General features: G+C 34.6%; 1 protein-coding gene across 1 annotated transcript; it reads right to left on the bottom strand.

The window, feature by feature from the left end:
• Positions 1-4718: 4718 nt before the first annotated feature.
• LOC131036878 (nucleotide-sugar uncharacterized transporter 2) lies at positions 4719-14874 on the bottom strand. The gene is made up of 7 exons (XM_057968884.2): positions 14080-14874; positions 12865-13016; positions 6334-6542; positions 6142-6235; positions 5881-6047; positions 5557-5727; positions 4719-5459 (listed from the first exon to the last, which is right to left on the bottom strand). Exons 1-7 carry the CDS (start codon positions 14177-14179, stop codon positions 5171-5173), a joined length of 1182 nt encoding a protein of 393 aa, XP_057824867.1. The 5' UTR covers positions 14180-14874; the 3' UTR covers positions 4719-5170.
• Positions 14875-18106: the final 3232 nt, after the last annotated feature.

The following is an 18106-nucleotide window of genomic DNA, read 5'->3' as shown; positions in this document are numbered from 1 at the left end:
GATCAATCAGAAGGGAGCCCGCAGGGTTACAAATAGTGGTGTCAACAGGGTGCTGCAACAGAACAACAAGAGGCTACTGTAGAGCAGCAACAAGCTGTGACAAAACAACAACAACGTAAGCAGATCCAACAACAGGGGATTGTGGTTGCAGAACAGGAGAAACAAAAGTGGGGACCTCAGGAGATGAGGCCACAAAAGGAGCAACATGAGCATCAATAGCGATGACGAGCACGACATCGACATCATCCTCATGAGAGGAGCCAACAGACGCACAATCAAGTGCATTGACTGTTAAGTGATCATCAGTAGCATTCTTCCACCATGTAGAAACACCTTTGTGGCGTGAAATAGAGCAGTCTGAAGCAAGATGACCCATAGAGAAGCATCTCCTGCGGCGGAAGGGGAGGCCTTCAAAATCCAAGAGAACAAACTAATGTTAAGAGTCTAGAAGAATCAAAATTATCTACTTCTACATGTCTTATTTTAATTCAACTACAACTAAACACACATTTTGCATGTATTTTCTTATTAAAGCTACAAATCCTATATATTTGGCTATTTTCTTATATGTAATATTTTTGGGGGGTGAATGAAATGTGGGCAGAGCCCCACTCTTGTTATGTTATAATTAAAGTTATAGAGGCTAGAGATGCAATGACAAAGCTCTATATATGTATAATACAAAAATTTCCCATGAACAACTCATCTTGCAACTATACACAAAAACAACTATGATGGCTTACAACTTACTCTAGCTATGACCTACCTATTATAGATAGGGGCATAACATAACCCAAAATGAAGACACCATGCCCAACTTACAATATAATCTTGTGAATTACACAAGAAATTAAAACTAAACAACATTACAAAGAAAACAAATTTTGAAAAAATAATGTCATACCCTCTCAATCATTCAAGGGTGATCATGAGGGTTTTAATTTGGCTTTCAATCATACCTATATTATAAGAAAGCCAACACAAGCACCAAACCCTCAACTACTAAACATCGATGCTAATTGTAGGAAAACATATTAACAAAAGAATACATGTATGATAAAATCGAATCAAAACATTCCAATAAAGAAAATGCATATAACACTAAAGTCACCTCGGAAAATCCTTTTGAGAAAAAACCTAACCACCAACAACATCACTCTTCATGTATTTATAGTAACAAAACGATTGCAATATAATGAAAAAATGCAATGATAGCAGGGAGATCTTCAACTCACAATAAAAATGTATTTAACATACCTATTGTCTAATAATCTCTAATAATATTCCATCCCAAACACTCAATTTAATTAGACATAAGGAGTGACTTACTAAATTTCAAGGTCCATGCCTAGGTTTGACTAGATAGGTCCATGGGTCATTACATCTTCGAAGGAAATCCCCACATGAAACTTAATTTAACTCTTGTGCTCAAGATGATGTGTCTTCGTGTGACTTCAATATATATTTAATGTATTTTTTTTTAATATTACGTACAAGTTCGTACAAAAATATTGGTCTACTCAAAGTGTGATAGTTCACTTTTTTTAATAAAATATTAAAATTTTATTCAAGGTCTACAACACCTTTCCCAACATAGTTCCTATGAGGTACTAGGAGTCAAAGTTTGAATCGAGCTAAAAAATTGAAGCTACTCTAATGGACACATGCCTACCTCTATCCATTCTTGTTGAGCCTATAACACCAATAATAGTTCTAATGTCTTATCAAAGCCTTAATGGCTTTCCTAATGACCTTATTCTTTGGTCGAGCCTTCACAACCTTTTTTATGGAGCAATGTCCTTAGTCCCACAATATATAGAACAATTTTGTATTATATAATTTCATGAACCAATAATAGCTCTACTCATTCCATTTCGGTCACCGAAGCAAGGAATCGCTCCCCTAGTTCCTTGTGGATCTTAATATGAACAAAACCCCTATGTCTGGGCCCCATTGCCTTCAACTCAACTACCTTGACATAGTTTCTCAAAAAATATGAGAAAGGGTGAGAGAGGGCACCAAGACATAGTTTCTCAAGAAATATTGTATCTTGAACATAAACTCTATTGCTATATCCATGTTCACTACATCCTTATTATTCCCTAACCATATTGTTGGATTTTGCCAAGATCAAGGGCACAATGAAAAGCATAAAAGAGACAATAGAATGACAAGAACAAACTGTATTCTCATCAATATAAAAATGATCAACTGGATTAACCAATACAATGAATAGAGGCCTACTTATATAGGCAAGGCCATATGGATGTATGAGCACACAAATATGACAAGTGGCTCAATGAGAAACAAGGGTAGGTAGGAAATAGGTGTGGGTAGGTAGGAGAAATAATATAATATTCCACATGAGGTGGATCACCCACCGAAGGTGGAATTATCACTCCACAATAAGTGGATATGATAGTGTAATAACAAGATCAACACCATAAAAGGTGGAATTTCTCCTACACACACTATCCCAATGTGACACAAACACCCAAGTGTCTCATATCCAAACTACTATAAAATGCATTATCCTAAGTTAACTTAAGTAAGTGTAATAATATCCATAATGAATATTTATTTACACCAACACATATATTCCTTCCTACGCATAACTAAGATGACTCAAAAGATTATTTGGCCCAGGGGTGAAAGATCTATGCATGTAAATTTTGGTAATAGCACCACAAAAGGCTATCTCTCTCCTTTTTGGCTCAAACTTGACACCCTCCATTCATAACACAAAATAGAACAATGGCCAATAATGACATGAATGAAGTTGGTTACACTATCAAAGCCCACCACACAAACAAGTTGAAGAATTCTAATTATAATATTTTTAACATAAAATTGAACTTGATTTCATAGCCAACTTGTCAACAAAAGACACTTTTATTTTGCCTCTGAAATAAGAGGAAAACCTTGTAAACAAATGATGCTAAAATAAATGCAAAACCCAATAGTGAGAATGAATGAAGACATTGTCAATGGGAGTGGCATGAAATAAACATGTGCAATCACAATTTGCATTAGGACAGGCCACATTTGATAAAAGACACCAAAAACCACTTGTCAAGCCCAATTTCAATCAATTTATTATCATGCCAATGATCAAGGGAATTTGAAACCAAACACACTCTACCTCATGTATTGCAAGATTGTCCAAAAAATTAGCTAACATGTTGGCCTCATAGTAGTACTGCTAGCAATTGAAGGAATAGAGAGCCTTATAACCTCTAGGCTTCCTATAAAATGTTGTCAAGTTTCAAATTATTAGTCAAGCAACTCTTGATGGCATTGATTATTAACATCAATCCCCCCTCAATAACAATATGAATCCCCACACTAAGCATCTACAGTGATTCCCAAAACCATCAAAATCCTTCCCTCTAAGTCACAAATGACACACTCATCTCATGAAAATCTTGGATTTTCCCAAGAAGCCCCGTCAAAGTTCAATTTCACATATCCTTTAGAGGGTGGGATCTATTTAACTTTCAACATGGCCACCTATGTAGTTTGAGCACCAAATGCCCTATGAATAGGGGGAATATTATTACTTCTATGTGCAATGAATTTTTTCTACATACAACAATTACACTATCTTAGTCCAATATTGAGGTCCACCACCTTGATAGTGTTGTTGTAGGACTATTAAGGAGATCATGCAATTGACAATGGAAAGTGTAAAAGAACTTAGATTCAATTTTATTGTGCACATACATACGCATGAGAAGGGAAGAACTATAAAATTAAGATGGCATAGTCAAATGTTGAAATTGCATGTTGAAATACTCCTTTAATATATTTACATCCAACATGATACTTTTTTATTATATTGAAGATTTGAACTCAACATCATTTAGGTGTCCACGACATGAACTTTGCCATTAAACCAAGAGGACACTTGCTTTTTTATAGATGTTTTAATCATATGATTGCCTTGGGCTTGCGTACCTTTATAGGTATGATTTTGTTATACGATTATTACGGTTATATTCATGTTTTGACGATTTAATGGTTGGGACTAAAAGGAGTTTGCAACCACCTTCCCTTGCTCAGCCTAGAGGAAAAGAGCCTGAAATTTGCCATGCTTGCCATGCATACGCCAATTGTAAGGGATATCTGCTGAACTAGAAAGAGTCATTATGTGCCTATAATGTTTTGACAACCAACATAAATTACAATGAGAGGTTTGCTATGGGAGTTTCCTTTAAGGCTGCAAATGCTCTTTATTTGCGTGGTACAAATGTAAGACGCTGAGCCAAATCTTCATGTCTCAACAGCAATGCGCCAAACGTTAATCCTGTAGCAAAGTGTCTTGCTATCACAGGCTTCAAATATAGTTGTAACTTCTAAATAAGATTACTGATTGTGATATTCAAAAAAGCCAATTTTGATTTAAATGGATTTCCCTTAAGAAAGAAATATTTCAAAACTATAGATTCTTTCAACATAAATAGTATATATTGGCTGTTTCTTATTTGTGGTCAGTGGATGCTGCTAATTTTTATTTCTTTTAGGATGTCTTCCCTTCTAGACACCAATGCATACAAAACTAGAAGTCTCTCTTGATTGGTATTGTACATACAGGATAAAGAATGGTTTAATCTGATATGAAGTTAATGGTGAAGGTAACTAATAAACAGAAAATTTGAACCAAAAAAATCTACTAAACAAAAACAAGAAAACAATCCACTTTAAAATGTTTAACAAAATTTAAGCGAAAATTGATTATTTCCATCCCCTCATAACTGGAGGAAACTTTTCCTAAGATATGAAAATTTGGAATGGCCAATTCAAATTATAACACCCAAGAGCATTTTGTGTGTATGTTTATCCACTGAGCACCCCCTAAAAAAGGCAATTGCAGGGCAGACTCTTATATCATTGACGCACAACCACGTTCTAGTATTAGTAATGTAGCTACATTTTAATTAACTCCCCAATCTATTAGGTAGTGATGTACAACAAATCATGAACTACATTTTTAACAAATTGTATGGTACTGAAGCTCTTCCATTCATCAACTTTCAACAATTTTGCGGTTGCACGAGAAGCTGGTTCACCATAGCCTTTCGTCCTTTCTTTTCATCTAAAGGTCCTTTGAACACCCTTTGTTGGCAGGAACTCAAGGAATCTAACACAAAATTTGCTAGCATTATCACTATTACACAAAATCTGTATCATCTTTTCCAACAGGGGATACTCCTGTAGACTTGTTTGTTTTGGGCTTTAAAGAGGAAAATGAATTCTCTTTGATAGTTGTCTGCTTGACTACAGGTTCGTGAACTTCATGCAAATTAAGATGGGTGTAAAAGGCCATCCCAGTTAGAGCCATTATTGCTCCACAAATGCTCTTTGGTCCAGGATTAGAATGGAAAATAAAAAAGCTTCCTAGGAGAATAAAACAGGTCTTGAATTGTCCCAGTACAACATGTGTTGTAGCACAAGTAGCCCTGCATAAAAGGTGCCATAATTGCAAATTTGCCAAAATCAGGTCTCTATAGACTACTGATCAAATAAGATATTAGATTTTTAAAGCAGCTGACTTACCCTAATGCTAGAGCACCTGACCATTGTAGAAGGAAACCGAATGTGGCAGAAATAATAATGGAAACTGTGTTGGAGAGATTCCAATTGAATGTTAATAGGCCTGGAGGATCCAACCATGGCATTAAAGCCAGCAAAGAAAATACTGTTATAGGTGTTGTTTTCCACATCAATCTGTTCACAGTACGATGACTACAATGAGAATTTTATACTTCCAGAATTCTTTTGACTGTGAATTTCTGACACAAATTGTAATCAGAATGAGAAATCCCCAACTTTTTAAGTTAAAAAGTAAAGAAATCCAAAGTAAGAAGATCAAGTCCATACGCAAGAGCAGTCCAGTTGTCTTGTTGCTGGAGATTTGACCAGAGGATTTTGTTTATTGCACTTGGTAGTATCCAGGCCATGGCAACCAAAGCACCAAATAGATTGAATTGCAAATCTGTAATGGTTGCAATTGCAACTCCAAGAGAAACCACTATCAATGCAAGGGCCTGTAATATAAAACAAACCATAAACCATGTCAATAAATTATAAAACAAGCATGGATTCTATGCAAGTCAATAAAAAAGCTAAACACGAATGTACCTTTTGAAAGGAAACTTTTTTCCCAAAGAAGAGAAATTCAACCAGTACAATAGTGGGGGTTACAGCAATCTTGGCCATTTGATAAAATCCCACACTAACCAAAAACAAAATCACATCAGATTGAAGCATGCTCATCAATTTCTAGGAAATTTCTATTATGTTATCAACAAATAAGTGAACTTGATGCTTCACCTGTTGCACTTCAGACTAAGATTTGCTAGACCATTGGAAAATGCCATAACCACACCCAGAGCAGTCAGAGAAGAGAATGGTGTTGTCTTGACAGGAGGTGCTGCAGGAAGAAGATACATTGCATTGAGGAATGCCATCAAGATCCAACTGAGGCCATAATGGATCAGAGTGAGAAATATGGGGTAGTTAAATCCCATCTTCCCAAGCAACTGAAACAACATTTTTAACTTGATTTTAGAATTACTTTGTGTGTACTCTCTCATACAAATGCTGCTAGAATATATAGCCCATTCATCCACTAGCAAAATTCACAGATTGAAGGCCAGTAAAACACTATTCTTGTATCTAGTTTCAGGCAGACAACAAATCAACTCACGGATAAACTAAGTGCAATTCAGAGGGCAAAATTTATATTTTTAACACAACATTAAAACAATTATAGCCAAGTAAACTGAACAAAACTAATAGAAAAAGTCATACTTATTAGAATTTCGAAATTGATATCTAATAGTAAGAATCCAAATTTAAGAAGGTTACTGAATGATAAACGAGTATTTCAACTCAAAATATACAGATACTGTAGTGAAGTATCCACACAAGATGCATTTACGCTAAAATGAAAGTGTGCTTTTATCTAGTTTCTGTAAATTTAAATTATGCTTGACCATAGATCAGATGAAAAAGCCACGAGAAAATTCCATATAGCCAGTCTAATCTTTTAGCATCCTATGCTAGAAAAGCAGCTAAATGATTTGGAACACAGTCTAAAATTCCAACCTTCTGGATTTGAATATGTTCATTTTACTCTCTCATTTGTTCTTGTGCTGCCAAATTTTAGGTATCTCCAAATTACCTTCAAGTACTTATCAGCAATCTATGAGCTTTCCTAGGTTCTACAAGAAGTTCGTAAGGCTATCAAAGACCTACACGTAATTTCGATGTCTCAAGAGAACATACAAAACTTCACAACTTCACCAAAAATTTCTTAGCTCAACCGCCTTAGCATAGCAAATGCATCTTGAGATAGCTGCACTATTGTAGCAAATTTACTTGTATGAAATTTTCCAATGGATGATTACTTCAATTATAATATTCTCAATCTAAGCTTCTTTAAAAGGATGCTTAGATTATAAACTCTGGGAAGGAATGCCCTATGTTGTACATATGCCCTATTTCCGGGCTAGTACTAAACAAGGTTCAATATTCATATTTAGCTTCGAATGGGTTATTCTGAAATAAGTTAGGAAGTTGCAATTAAATTGCATCCAAATATTTACAAAGTTGCAACTATGTTGCGTTACAGATCTAAATAAATTACAATGTTGCAACAAGGTTACATTCTATAGGTTATTTGCAACTAATACATTCATGGTGTCATTTGAATATATTCTCAAACTAGATAAATTATTCAAATTGAGCACAATGTTAACAAATGTGTTAGCATGGAAGAATATTAGAAAAGAAAATTCCATCTGTTGGCAACTTGAGGATGGCACTTTGCTGTGGGATTCTATATTGCCACAAGATTGTAGCTAGCACCAGCATTGTTAAAGTTGTTGCAGATAGTAGCTGAAGCAATGCAGAGGGTCACAATTGAAGGTTCTCATAATATATTCTAGGAAGATTTTCATCAGTTTTCAACCCTCAATGTTTTGGGTTTTCTTTCTTCTTCATGGGCCAACTAGAGGATAGTGACTATCCTTTCTCCATTGTACTAACTTCTACAAACTGGCAGGAGAATGCACAATCTTCCCTTCTCTACCCAATTGGAACTTCCAAGTTCTAGTTCAAAACTTTGCCCTAAAAGAACTGATATACACAAAAGTGAGAACTAAATAAGGGACCGTCACTCCTCCAATCACTTGCACCTTCACAAAGAAATATAAAATCTCCACTTTCAGAAATAAATGATAAAGGATGGTCAGATTTTCTCCACCCGTTTTTCACTCTTTGACACATTGTTTGAAAGGTCAGATTCTCTTTTAGAAAGAGAATTTTCATCTTCTGCTTCAAATCTAATCCCAAAATGCATACCTAGAGCTAGATGAAAATGGTTGCCCACGGCTTCTTCCCATATGTGCTCCTAACTGACGGTAGGCTGGATGACCAAGGATGCCACTGCCTCATTGAAAACCAATTTTTTGTGAAGCTTCTCTATGGCTTACACCTTTATTCATATTCATTCAAAAAGATATTTTTAAGATGATCATGCTGTTCTTGTAAGACAATTAGCTTCTCCATAAAAATTGTTGATGAATTAATTTCATGAACAGAAATCATTTTTTTTATTGTTGATTCTTCTCTGATAAATACTTCTTTCTGCATCTTTTGGTTCTGTGACAGTTCTTATATCTTCAAAACTTTCTTGAAGAATTTCTCTTTCTTGGTTGTGTTTCCGATGTCTATAACTAGTTCAAACCAAACATGTAATTACAGTGGCAACCTTGGTGCCAATGGACCCATATTTAATTTTTATAACAAACAATCCCTTTGCAAGGGTTGAGTTTATATTTGCTTGCATATTCACACAAATGATAATCTGGGGTAGAACTTTTTTCGCTATTCTACCCATAGGTGAGTAAATGAGTTTGATCATGCTTGCTAAAACAATTCTTAACCTGTCACAATCAACAGAAGAAGTGGATAGGAGCAGTTGTATTTTGAATTGAGTTTCCTGCTAAAAATACATCAAACCCTAAAGGCAAGAAAGCTTCTGTTGAGTTGAGTTTGAAGATCTATTGAAGCACAAAAAGATCTTTTCAAATGGTGACACAGCTCTGCTGGGTCCCTCCATGGCAGGCTTGAAAGGGCCAACAGCCCTTGAGAGTCCCTCCAAGGAGGCTGTGGATGTATCCAAAGAGCTGCCTGGGAGATAGGGCGCGAATCTCCTAGCAAGGCAAAATCAAGGCTGGAGATGCAGCATAAAGGAATCAATGTCAATAGGAAGCAGAATAATAGTTCCCAGGAAGTTGTGCTGATTGGAGCTCAAATCATCCCCTGTACAGAGTTGCCTCTACTAATCTTGGATAAGGAGGTGCTCTATGAGGAAGAGAAACTTGGCAAACAAGGCTTGACCTGTAAGTTTAACTTTCTTTAGCCTAGTTTAGAGCTTTTGCATGTTGTACATTCAAATCATGGAGTATGGACATACATTAAAAGGTGGACATTTTTCCCTACACACAAGGGTTTTTTGTATTGTAACTTGGATCAGAAAAAGATAGAGCCTCCATTCTTGGTAAAGGACCTTGGAATTGGGATAAGCATGTATTTCTGATAAAACTGCAGTTACCTAAATTTAATCCCACTATGGAATCTTTCTCAATAACATCAGTTTCGGTTTGTCTCTTGAATTTTCCTTTGCAGTATTGGTAGATGCATGTTTTCAAGCCACGGGGAATATGGGGGGCAAATTTTTGGCATTAGATTCTGAAACTAATGGTCTCCGTCTAGCACACTCCACCTGTGCGAGGATCCAGGTGGATCTTGAAATAGCTAAAGGACTAACAGTTGAGATACAGGTTAAAGAGTGGATAAGGAAGCGAACCCTGGATTATGAAAACATCACCTTTTGTTACAGAAAATGCTTTCAGGTTAGGAACATAGCATCAGTGTGTGTAGTGAGTAAAAATAAAAAATCCAAACCTATGATGTGGCAGAAAGGAGCAACAAATTCACATTTATCAGTGAAAAGCATGGCAATAGAGGTGAATGTTAATTTTGGGACAGCTATCGTATCTTCTTAAAATGTGGTCAAGCCATGGCAGATCAAGTGCCTCCTCCAAGAAATGGGTTCCTGGCCCCCTCTTCTCCATGATTTGTGGATTTTTTGTATGCTACCTCCCCTAAAGAGTGTATTTAAGTAGGTAAATTGCAGGGCTATATAAAGGGTAAAAAGATATCTAGATTGGAAAAGATGGAGAAGAAAAAGATTCAATCCTTTTGTCAGTTACAAAAAGAGCAAGCTAGAGTAAATGATACAATGTAGTGCAAAATCCCCACTCCATATAGAATTCAAAACACAATATAGAAAGATATATTGTCCCTAGCACAAGAATGGGATGTAGGTGAGTTCATTACTGAATCTATTGTCAAATTCATTAATCAGTTCCTATCCCCTTCACCTACTTCTTTAGAAGGGGAAAAGGAAGAAGAAAAATATTGGAAGTTCAAAATCGAAAGAAATCCACAGAAGTGATTGACACTAAACATATGGTTCTTTCACTCTCATAACAAAGATGATAATTTATTCTAATCACGCTATCTAAGGTGTTGATAGTCACGCCATTTGTCTTTTTTCTCTCTTTTAGATGGAAAGGGCAACTTTATATTGAACCCTTACATCTTTGTATTAAAAAAAACACAATTCTTAACATAATGACAAAAGGAACTCCAAACAAATCTTAAAAAATCACGAAGCAATAACAGATTTTTAATTTTGTCCTGAACAGAGTTTTCCATAATGAATTTAATGTCTAAGAATATTCTTAGTTGTCAAAACTGCACTCCCCAAATAACATAGTTCCCTTTATGCTGCAAGAATTTAATGTCCAGGGAACAAACTAAAAAAGTCCATCAATAACTTGAATGTGCAAGGTGAAAAGTTTGTTCTTTTGATGAGAAGGAGCACAGTTTGTTTTTTTGATGAAAAGGAGCACAGTTTTATAATTCAAATTTATGCTAAAAAGTTCCAGCATACAAATGACAGTTGCTTTGTTGTTGTAAAGATGTCCTAAAAAATGCTACAAATGCGGTTAGTTCTTGCAACTCACACTAGAAAACTGAGCATAGATGTTATGTACCGAAACATATGATATGATGGAGAGATGAAAATGCTGAGATGTGTCACAAATCCCTTATTTATACTGATTCGTGTGGATAACTTGTGTAAATATCGGATAATAAGTCAGCCTATTTGGGATTAGTAATTTACCTCCCATCCCCATCCTGCCAATTATGTTATTAGGATGAAACCTATATGCAGGAGGTGAATACCATCTTAAGGGATATGTGAAGAGTATTGTGTGTGTTTTGGATCTCAAGATGGAGATAGAGCATGGAGTGGCTTGTTCCATAAAGACTATTGTATAGTGTTGACCTGCATTAATGGTTTATTCTAATTTTTAGTATATTGGATATTAGGGCGTCTTGGCCTGCAAACATACCTTACGTTGTGTTGATATCCATTCCTATTCTATATATTATTATTCTTATCTTTCATATTTCTGGTATTTATGTGCAGATCCTAACAACTGTTGCTTTCTACCTCCATGTTAGTTTTGCTGTTGAAAAATAAAAATGATAAGTGTTGTTTAGGCATAACCTATTGCTCTGCCTTGGCTAGATTTCTACATTAGCCATCCAAATAGAGAATCTTACAACAATACTTGTTACAGAATTGCCACATGCAATTTCACTTATGGGCACCAATTTTCCTCTTCCTTCGTTATTTTCTGGCAATGATGAATGTTTAGCAGGGGCTCCGACCTTTAGAAACACGAAAGAACATCTGGTGCCCTTGGTGTTGCTCCTTCCATCCTATCAACTTTCAAAGAAAATTCTTCTCAACATAATGTATGGATGAGATAAAGCTAGGTGTGCAGAATGTAAAGTATATACTATGGAACCAGTCCTTATAAGTTAGATTAACAAATGGATTTAAGATTGTCTCTGAGGCAGCATCCAGTGATAACTTTCTTTCGGACAGCATTTTCCAGTGTGGCAGTTGGTATAGGAGAAACCAACATTCCCCTCTCTGGAAATGAAGGTTACAACTAACCATCACAGGGTGCAAGGATTGATTAATGACAATCCATGATCATAATCAGGTTTTATACACTAATGGAGAGCTCAAGATGTGATTAGAGCTCATGTTTCACAGCCCCTTTTCACATTCGTTCAGTCACCAAATTAGGCTTTGCTGAATTAGAGAGATACAATCATGTACCAATTAAACTAATATTCGGCTTAACTCGAGATGGTCTGTTCTGATTATCTAGAAAAATGCATGAATCCTGGCAACATGTAAAGAAAATTTCAAAATACCAAACAAAATATTTTTTGTTAGGTATACCCTTTAGTTCTTGTTGGTAATGGTGATCCTAACAATTGTATTTCACAAACCTTCGTTTGTTTTTTGTTTGGCTATCTATGGTATCTGCAAGTTTGGAAACATTGACTTCACTAGATGATAAACTTTAATGTTTATATGATGTTTGAGTTCTAACAGGTATCTACTTGAACTCTGAACTGTATTTTCTCAACTGTTTCTAGCTAAATGCTAAATTTTACATCTCTCAGGATAATATTTTTGAGTTAATTAGGTATAATTGTACAAAATTAGAGTTTTCTAGTCATTAGAAATTCTTTTACAGTAAAAAATTATCATTTTCAAAGTTTCATGTAAAAACTATAACAGTGTAAAACTCTGTAACCTGTACACACATGTTCTTCAATACCTAAATTTTTTACATCTTCAAAGAAAAAATAAAATATTAAAATTCAAGACCATTACAAGAAAAAGTGCTTACGCACCGATTTGTTTATCATAATGATTGCAACTGCAACAACAAAGTTGAAAGATAATGCCACTGTTGGGCCACAAAAATGCTGTTGTTGACGTCTTGCCCCATCTAATGTGTGCAGGTCATTGAACAAAGATGCCCTCCAGTCTTCCAGCAGCTTCCCTGCAGAGGAAATTACGCAAGGATTCAACTTCCTTAAAGCAACAGATAACCACATCCCTCTTACACTCTGTCTGAGCAACATTGCAAGTAAAATGACTCCAAGAACTTGAGTTTTTGGCCACTAGCTATGAATAATTGCCTTTGAGTAATTGACCATATTCTTGTACATAGCATTGCACACTGACTGACTCATACAAAAGCAATTAGCATTGGACCAACTCTTTCCAAGACAAGTTTCAAGGTTTGGGATGAGTTCATAGAAAACAACCTATTCACATTAGCAATACAGATGAACCTAAGCAAACTGCAAAAACATTTCCATCTGCATCATTTGTGAGGACTTATCAATGTGAACCAGCAGCAAAACATGGCTGTCAGAACTTGGATAAGGTGGCCATTCACCATATCCTACTGGGTGTTTCTATCAATGTGTGAATTAAACAAGACACTACAAATTATAACATCTATATCAGGATTTAACTAGATAGTTTTTGAGTCACACTCATTGATCTATGTTTCATGAGTAGTAATTCATGAAAACCCATCTCTCACCATCTCATGCAAGTGAAGGGTCCACTTATGACTCATTACATATAGATGATGATCATTTAAGTATGTAATACTAAAAACAACCATGGAATAAAAAGCAATCCACCTCTTTCATTCCCACAAGAAAAACAAACCATGAAATTTGAACACCCAAACAGAAAAACTATCCACCTCTCACATTTACCGCAAGCAAAACATACCATGGATTTTAGACGCCCAAACAAAAACAAATAACCCAAATCTCTCACGTACCATGTATACCTATAAGCAAAACACACCATGGAATCTGAACCACCAAATATAGAAAACGTAACTCACCTCTCGCATTCACCATTAACAAAATGTACATGGGAATTCTAATACTCTAAAGAAATCACAACTCGCCTCTCTCATTTGCCATTGGCAAAAACGCCATGGAATTTAAACACTCAAATAAACAACGAGAAAAAAAACCCGCCTCTCATTCACCACAATCAAAACAGAGTCCCGAAGTCTGAGAATGGGGATTTCTTACCACGTTCTCCAACATCGCTGTCTTTTCGCTTGAGCACTTTATGAAAATCCCTCCTCAGCAAATAAAACATCATTGCTTGGTCAATGGTGAACTTCATCATTCAGCTCAATGGGGAACCAACAGGGCATGAAAAACAAATCCTCCCAATCAACAACAAAAGAAATTCCATTCGGGCGTTCTTCTGCTACTATATGCATTCATCTCACACGATAATATCCCATACCTGGTTATGAAACTCTTGTTGGGTGTTCTTCTTCTGCCACAAGCATTCATCTCAAGCTACAATACCCCATACCCAGTCCAGAAACTGTCGTTTGGGTGTTCTTCTGCTACGTGCATTCATCTCACCATATCTCATACCCAATTCAAAATTATCCTCGAGTATTCTTCTGCTATGTGCATTCATCTAACGTCATAATATCCCAGACCCAATTCAGAACTCATACACAGCAAATATAGTCGTTGTGTTCACCTTCATGTTGGAAGAGAAGTAAGTTTCCACAGAAGGAAAAAGAGTGTGAATCTGCTCCGTCAAACACGTGACCACGCCTCACCCGACACGTCCTCAATGCAGTGCTATGTAATGCAAGCAGACAACAGAAAAACATGCTTGCAGTGTGAAGTACGGTGAAATGGACCAAATTACTAGAGCATGTGAGTGTACCAAGGCCTCACTAACTGCCCCAGTAAAATGTCAAATATAAGATAAGAATATGGAGTGCAGAATCAATTCAAAAGTTCTGTGGGGTCTGTTCTATTTCTTCCCAAAAAAGGATGTTCAATGTTGGAAGGCTGCCATTGGCATAGCTTTTATATATTCTCCTGGCAAATTCTGCTGGTTTTCTTAAAGCAAGAGATTGCTCATGGAAGCACTATTTGTTAGTATTGTTAAAATAACATTTCCTATGCATAACCAAAAGATTGTTCCTCTAAGATTGGAGAAGTTTCTTGACTTGGAGAACACATATTATTATTAAAATGACTCAAAACCATACTCTATGGAGTGAACATACGACAGCAGTCTATGTAACATAGGAAAGCATTGTAACTTTTAGCCGTAGTGGGGTTTGTTATATTATCCCAACTATGGGTCAAATGTCTTGGTTGTTAGATTATGCATCTAACCAAGTTTAATTGTCATGAGGTTTGGTCAATTTGTGACTTTAAAAGATGGATTCTCCTATTCCAATTTTGAGAAGACAAAATAAAGAAATTCTCTTTTCTAAAAGAAAATCTCTTTTTCAAAAGAAAATCTCTTAATTGTTAAATAAGTCATCAAAAGGTCAATCTCTTTTCCAAAAGAAAATTTCTTAATTGTTAAATAAGTCATCAAAAGGTCAATATGATTATTTGCATGTAGATTGACAAGGTTAGTTTAGTTATGCCTCACACAATTTTTAATGGTGCAAAATTTTGTGTTTCAAAAATATCTAAAATGTATTAAATGAAAAAATTAATTATATTTCTTTAAGGTGATATAATAGATATATTAGGTGAATATTTAAATTGATTAGATAAGTTTGTTTATGCTATTAGATTTTCACAATCCATTCAAATATTATTTGCAATTTTTGGATTTGATTGTGTGAGAATCATGGAGTGTGATTCAAAATGTTGATGGTTAAATTTTTTTTTTCACACAATCAAATCTAAAAATTGCAAGCAATAAGTTAATTTAGATAATAATTAAATAGAAATGAGAAAATTAGGGTTGATTATTTTTAAAATAAACAACTTGATGATGAATCACGGAGGAATTTTTGTAACCATCAACCTAATGATGACAAAATTTCTCTTTCATCTTGATGATGAATCATAGAGTGTGATTCAAAACGTTGATGATTAAAAAAAATTCTCACACGATCAAATCCAGAAGCTACAAACAAGAAGTTAATTTAGATAATAATTAAATAGAAATGAGGAAATTAGGGTTGTTTATTTCTAAAATATAAATTTTGATTGATATGATATTGCGATGGAAGGGTATGGATGAAAATAGAATGAGATTATTGAGTAGAAGATTAAGATGACTAAAATAAGAGAATTCAAGTGTTTGAGATAAAATCAAGGTGTCAATCTTGTGTTGGTTTATGTGATTTTGTTTAGAGTAGAACTAGGTATCTGGTACTTGCAAATCCTATTTGTTTGAGGGTATATAAGGTAAGGAAACTAGTGGTAGTGCTAAAGAGCATTATGGGGCTTGTTATGCAAGGTTTGAAGTATAAGAGTTTATTGCATCTTAGTCAAGATCCTAGACTACATTAAAAATCAAAGTGAAAGAGATAAGCGAGTGACAATGAATGTTTGATGGTAATCAATTGTTGATTGTTGAAGTGATTTGATGAATGATTTGTACCATAGAGTGTACTTGGTGTGTGTCTCAATTATGAATGTTACTTAATGGCTTGTTAAAATACTGAATGTTATTGATATATTCAATAAGGAGTTTGTTGATGCCTAATGTATCTACAAAGAAGAAGATGTGATATGCTCTTGTGAATGCCATTTAATGATATATTCCCTGGTTTGATGATGTGAAATTATCCTAGGATAGCACCTTTAACTACATGATCCTAGATTTATAATTTTTATTTTTTGGCATTCATGCTGATAGGTAATGGTTAGATCCTAGGATTGTAGGCCTTGGTACGAGAGTTCAAAATTTGATAGATGGGAACAAGATCACAATACCAATCATGTCCATAAACAAGATCCATAATGTGATTTTGACTATGGTGCAAAGTGATGGTAGATATGTTATAAAGGTTCTAAACAAAATAATGTGGCATGTCTAAGTTAAGGAACATGTCTTGCATTAGTGAGTACACCAAAAGAGTCAAATTATGCACTAAAATGATGTGCATCCAAGATATCAACCCTAGAGAGCATTAAAAAGAGTGGAAAAATATTAGGATATATGCACTTTTCTACCTTGCAAATGTATAATATTAAAGTTGGTTTTAAATAGTTTTTAATAAAATCAAGAATATAGCTTAATATAAGCAATTTACTAGCCTAAGAAAAATCTATTGTCATTCACATTACAATAGAATTTGAAGAAATGGTGTTGACCAATTATTTTGATAGTCCACAATTTATAACGCAACCACACTTGTTAACCACCTAGAATCTCATATCACTCTAAACACGTATTTGAGGAGAACACCATGTTTATTTGGACCTCTATATTGAGTATCGGTGCAATGCATTCAAACATAACACATAATAATAAGATACAAAAACCAGGAATAAAAAAGAGATTCATAATATGACATGATATATATTCTTTGTATTCATTGAAGTAAGTACATAAAAATTATGTGGGACAAAGGAGGGTCAAAATTGACTACTTTTTTGTATAATAAAATAAATTAGAACTTCAACGAGTACTTAGAGATGCTTCCACTAAAAAAATACAAACATAATGAGAACAATAATTATAGTGCTTTGAATGTAATTTCTAAACTACTAAGGCTTGTAAAAATTATAAAAGTTAAGACTTAGTGAAATGCTAAACACATACAAAATTGTATTATTTTTATCACTAATATATAACATTTTTTCTAGTATGTGTCCCCATTGTTTTGTGTTAAAATTTTTCAAAATAAAATGGTAGAAGTATAGATAAGTGTGAGTAGTTATATATATTTTATTGTTATTTTATGAAATTTCAAAGTGGGTGCATCCCAAAAATGATAACATTGAATGTGTAAATCACATAACTTCCACAAAAAATAGTTGAAATTGTTATTTTTGAATGTGTATAAAATGAAGTGTAGAATAATCCTATATGTTTTCAAATTTATGCATAGATATAAGAAATTATGATGAAAAATCAATGCATATGTATTTGAGGAATATGAAGACACTATTTAAAAAATCGGGCTTAATTTATTCAAAATATTTATGAATAGAAAGTTAAGAAATATATTGACATTTTGGTGGTGGCTTTGTGAAATTTCATACGAGGATGGAGTTCAAGTATGCTATTATATATGAAAGGAAATACAAGAGCAAGGAAAGAAAA

The sequence above is a fragment of the Cryptomeria japonica genome, chromosome 2 (genome assembly GCF_030272615.1).
Source record: "Cryptomeria japonica chromosome 2, Sugi_1.0, whole genome shotgun sequence".
Taxonomy (NCBI): Eukaryota; Viridiplantae; Streptophyta; class Pinopsida; order Cupressales; family Cupressaceae; genus Cryptomeria; species Cryptomeria japonica.
The sequence above is the reverse complement of the archived record's forward strand: the minus strand, read 5'-3'. Positions and strand labels throughout refer to the sequence as shown.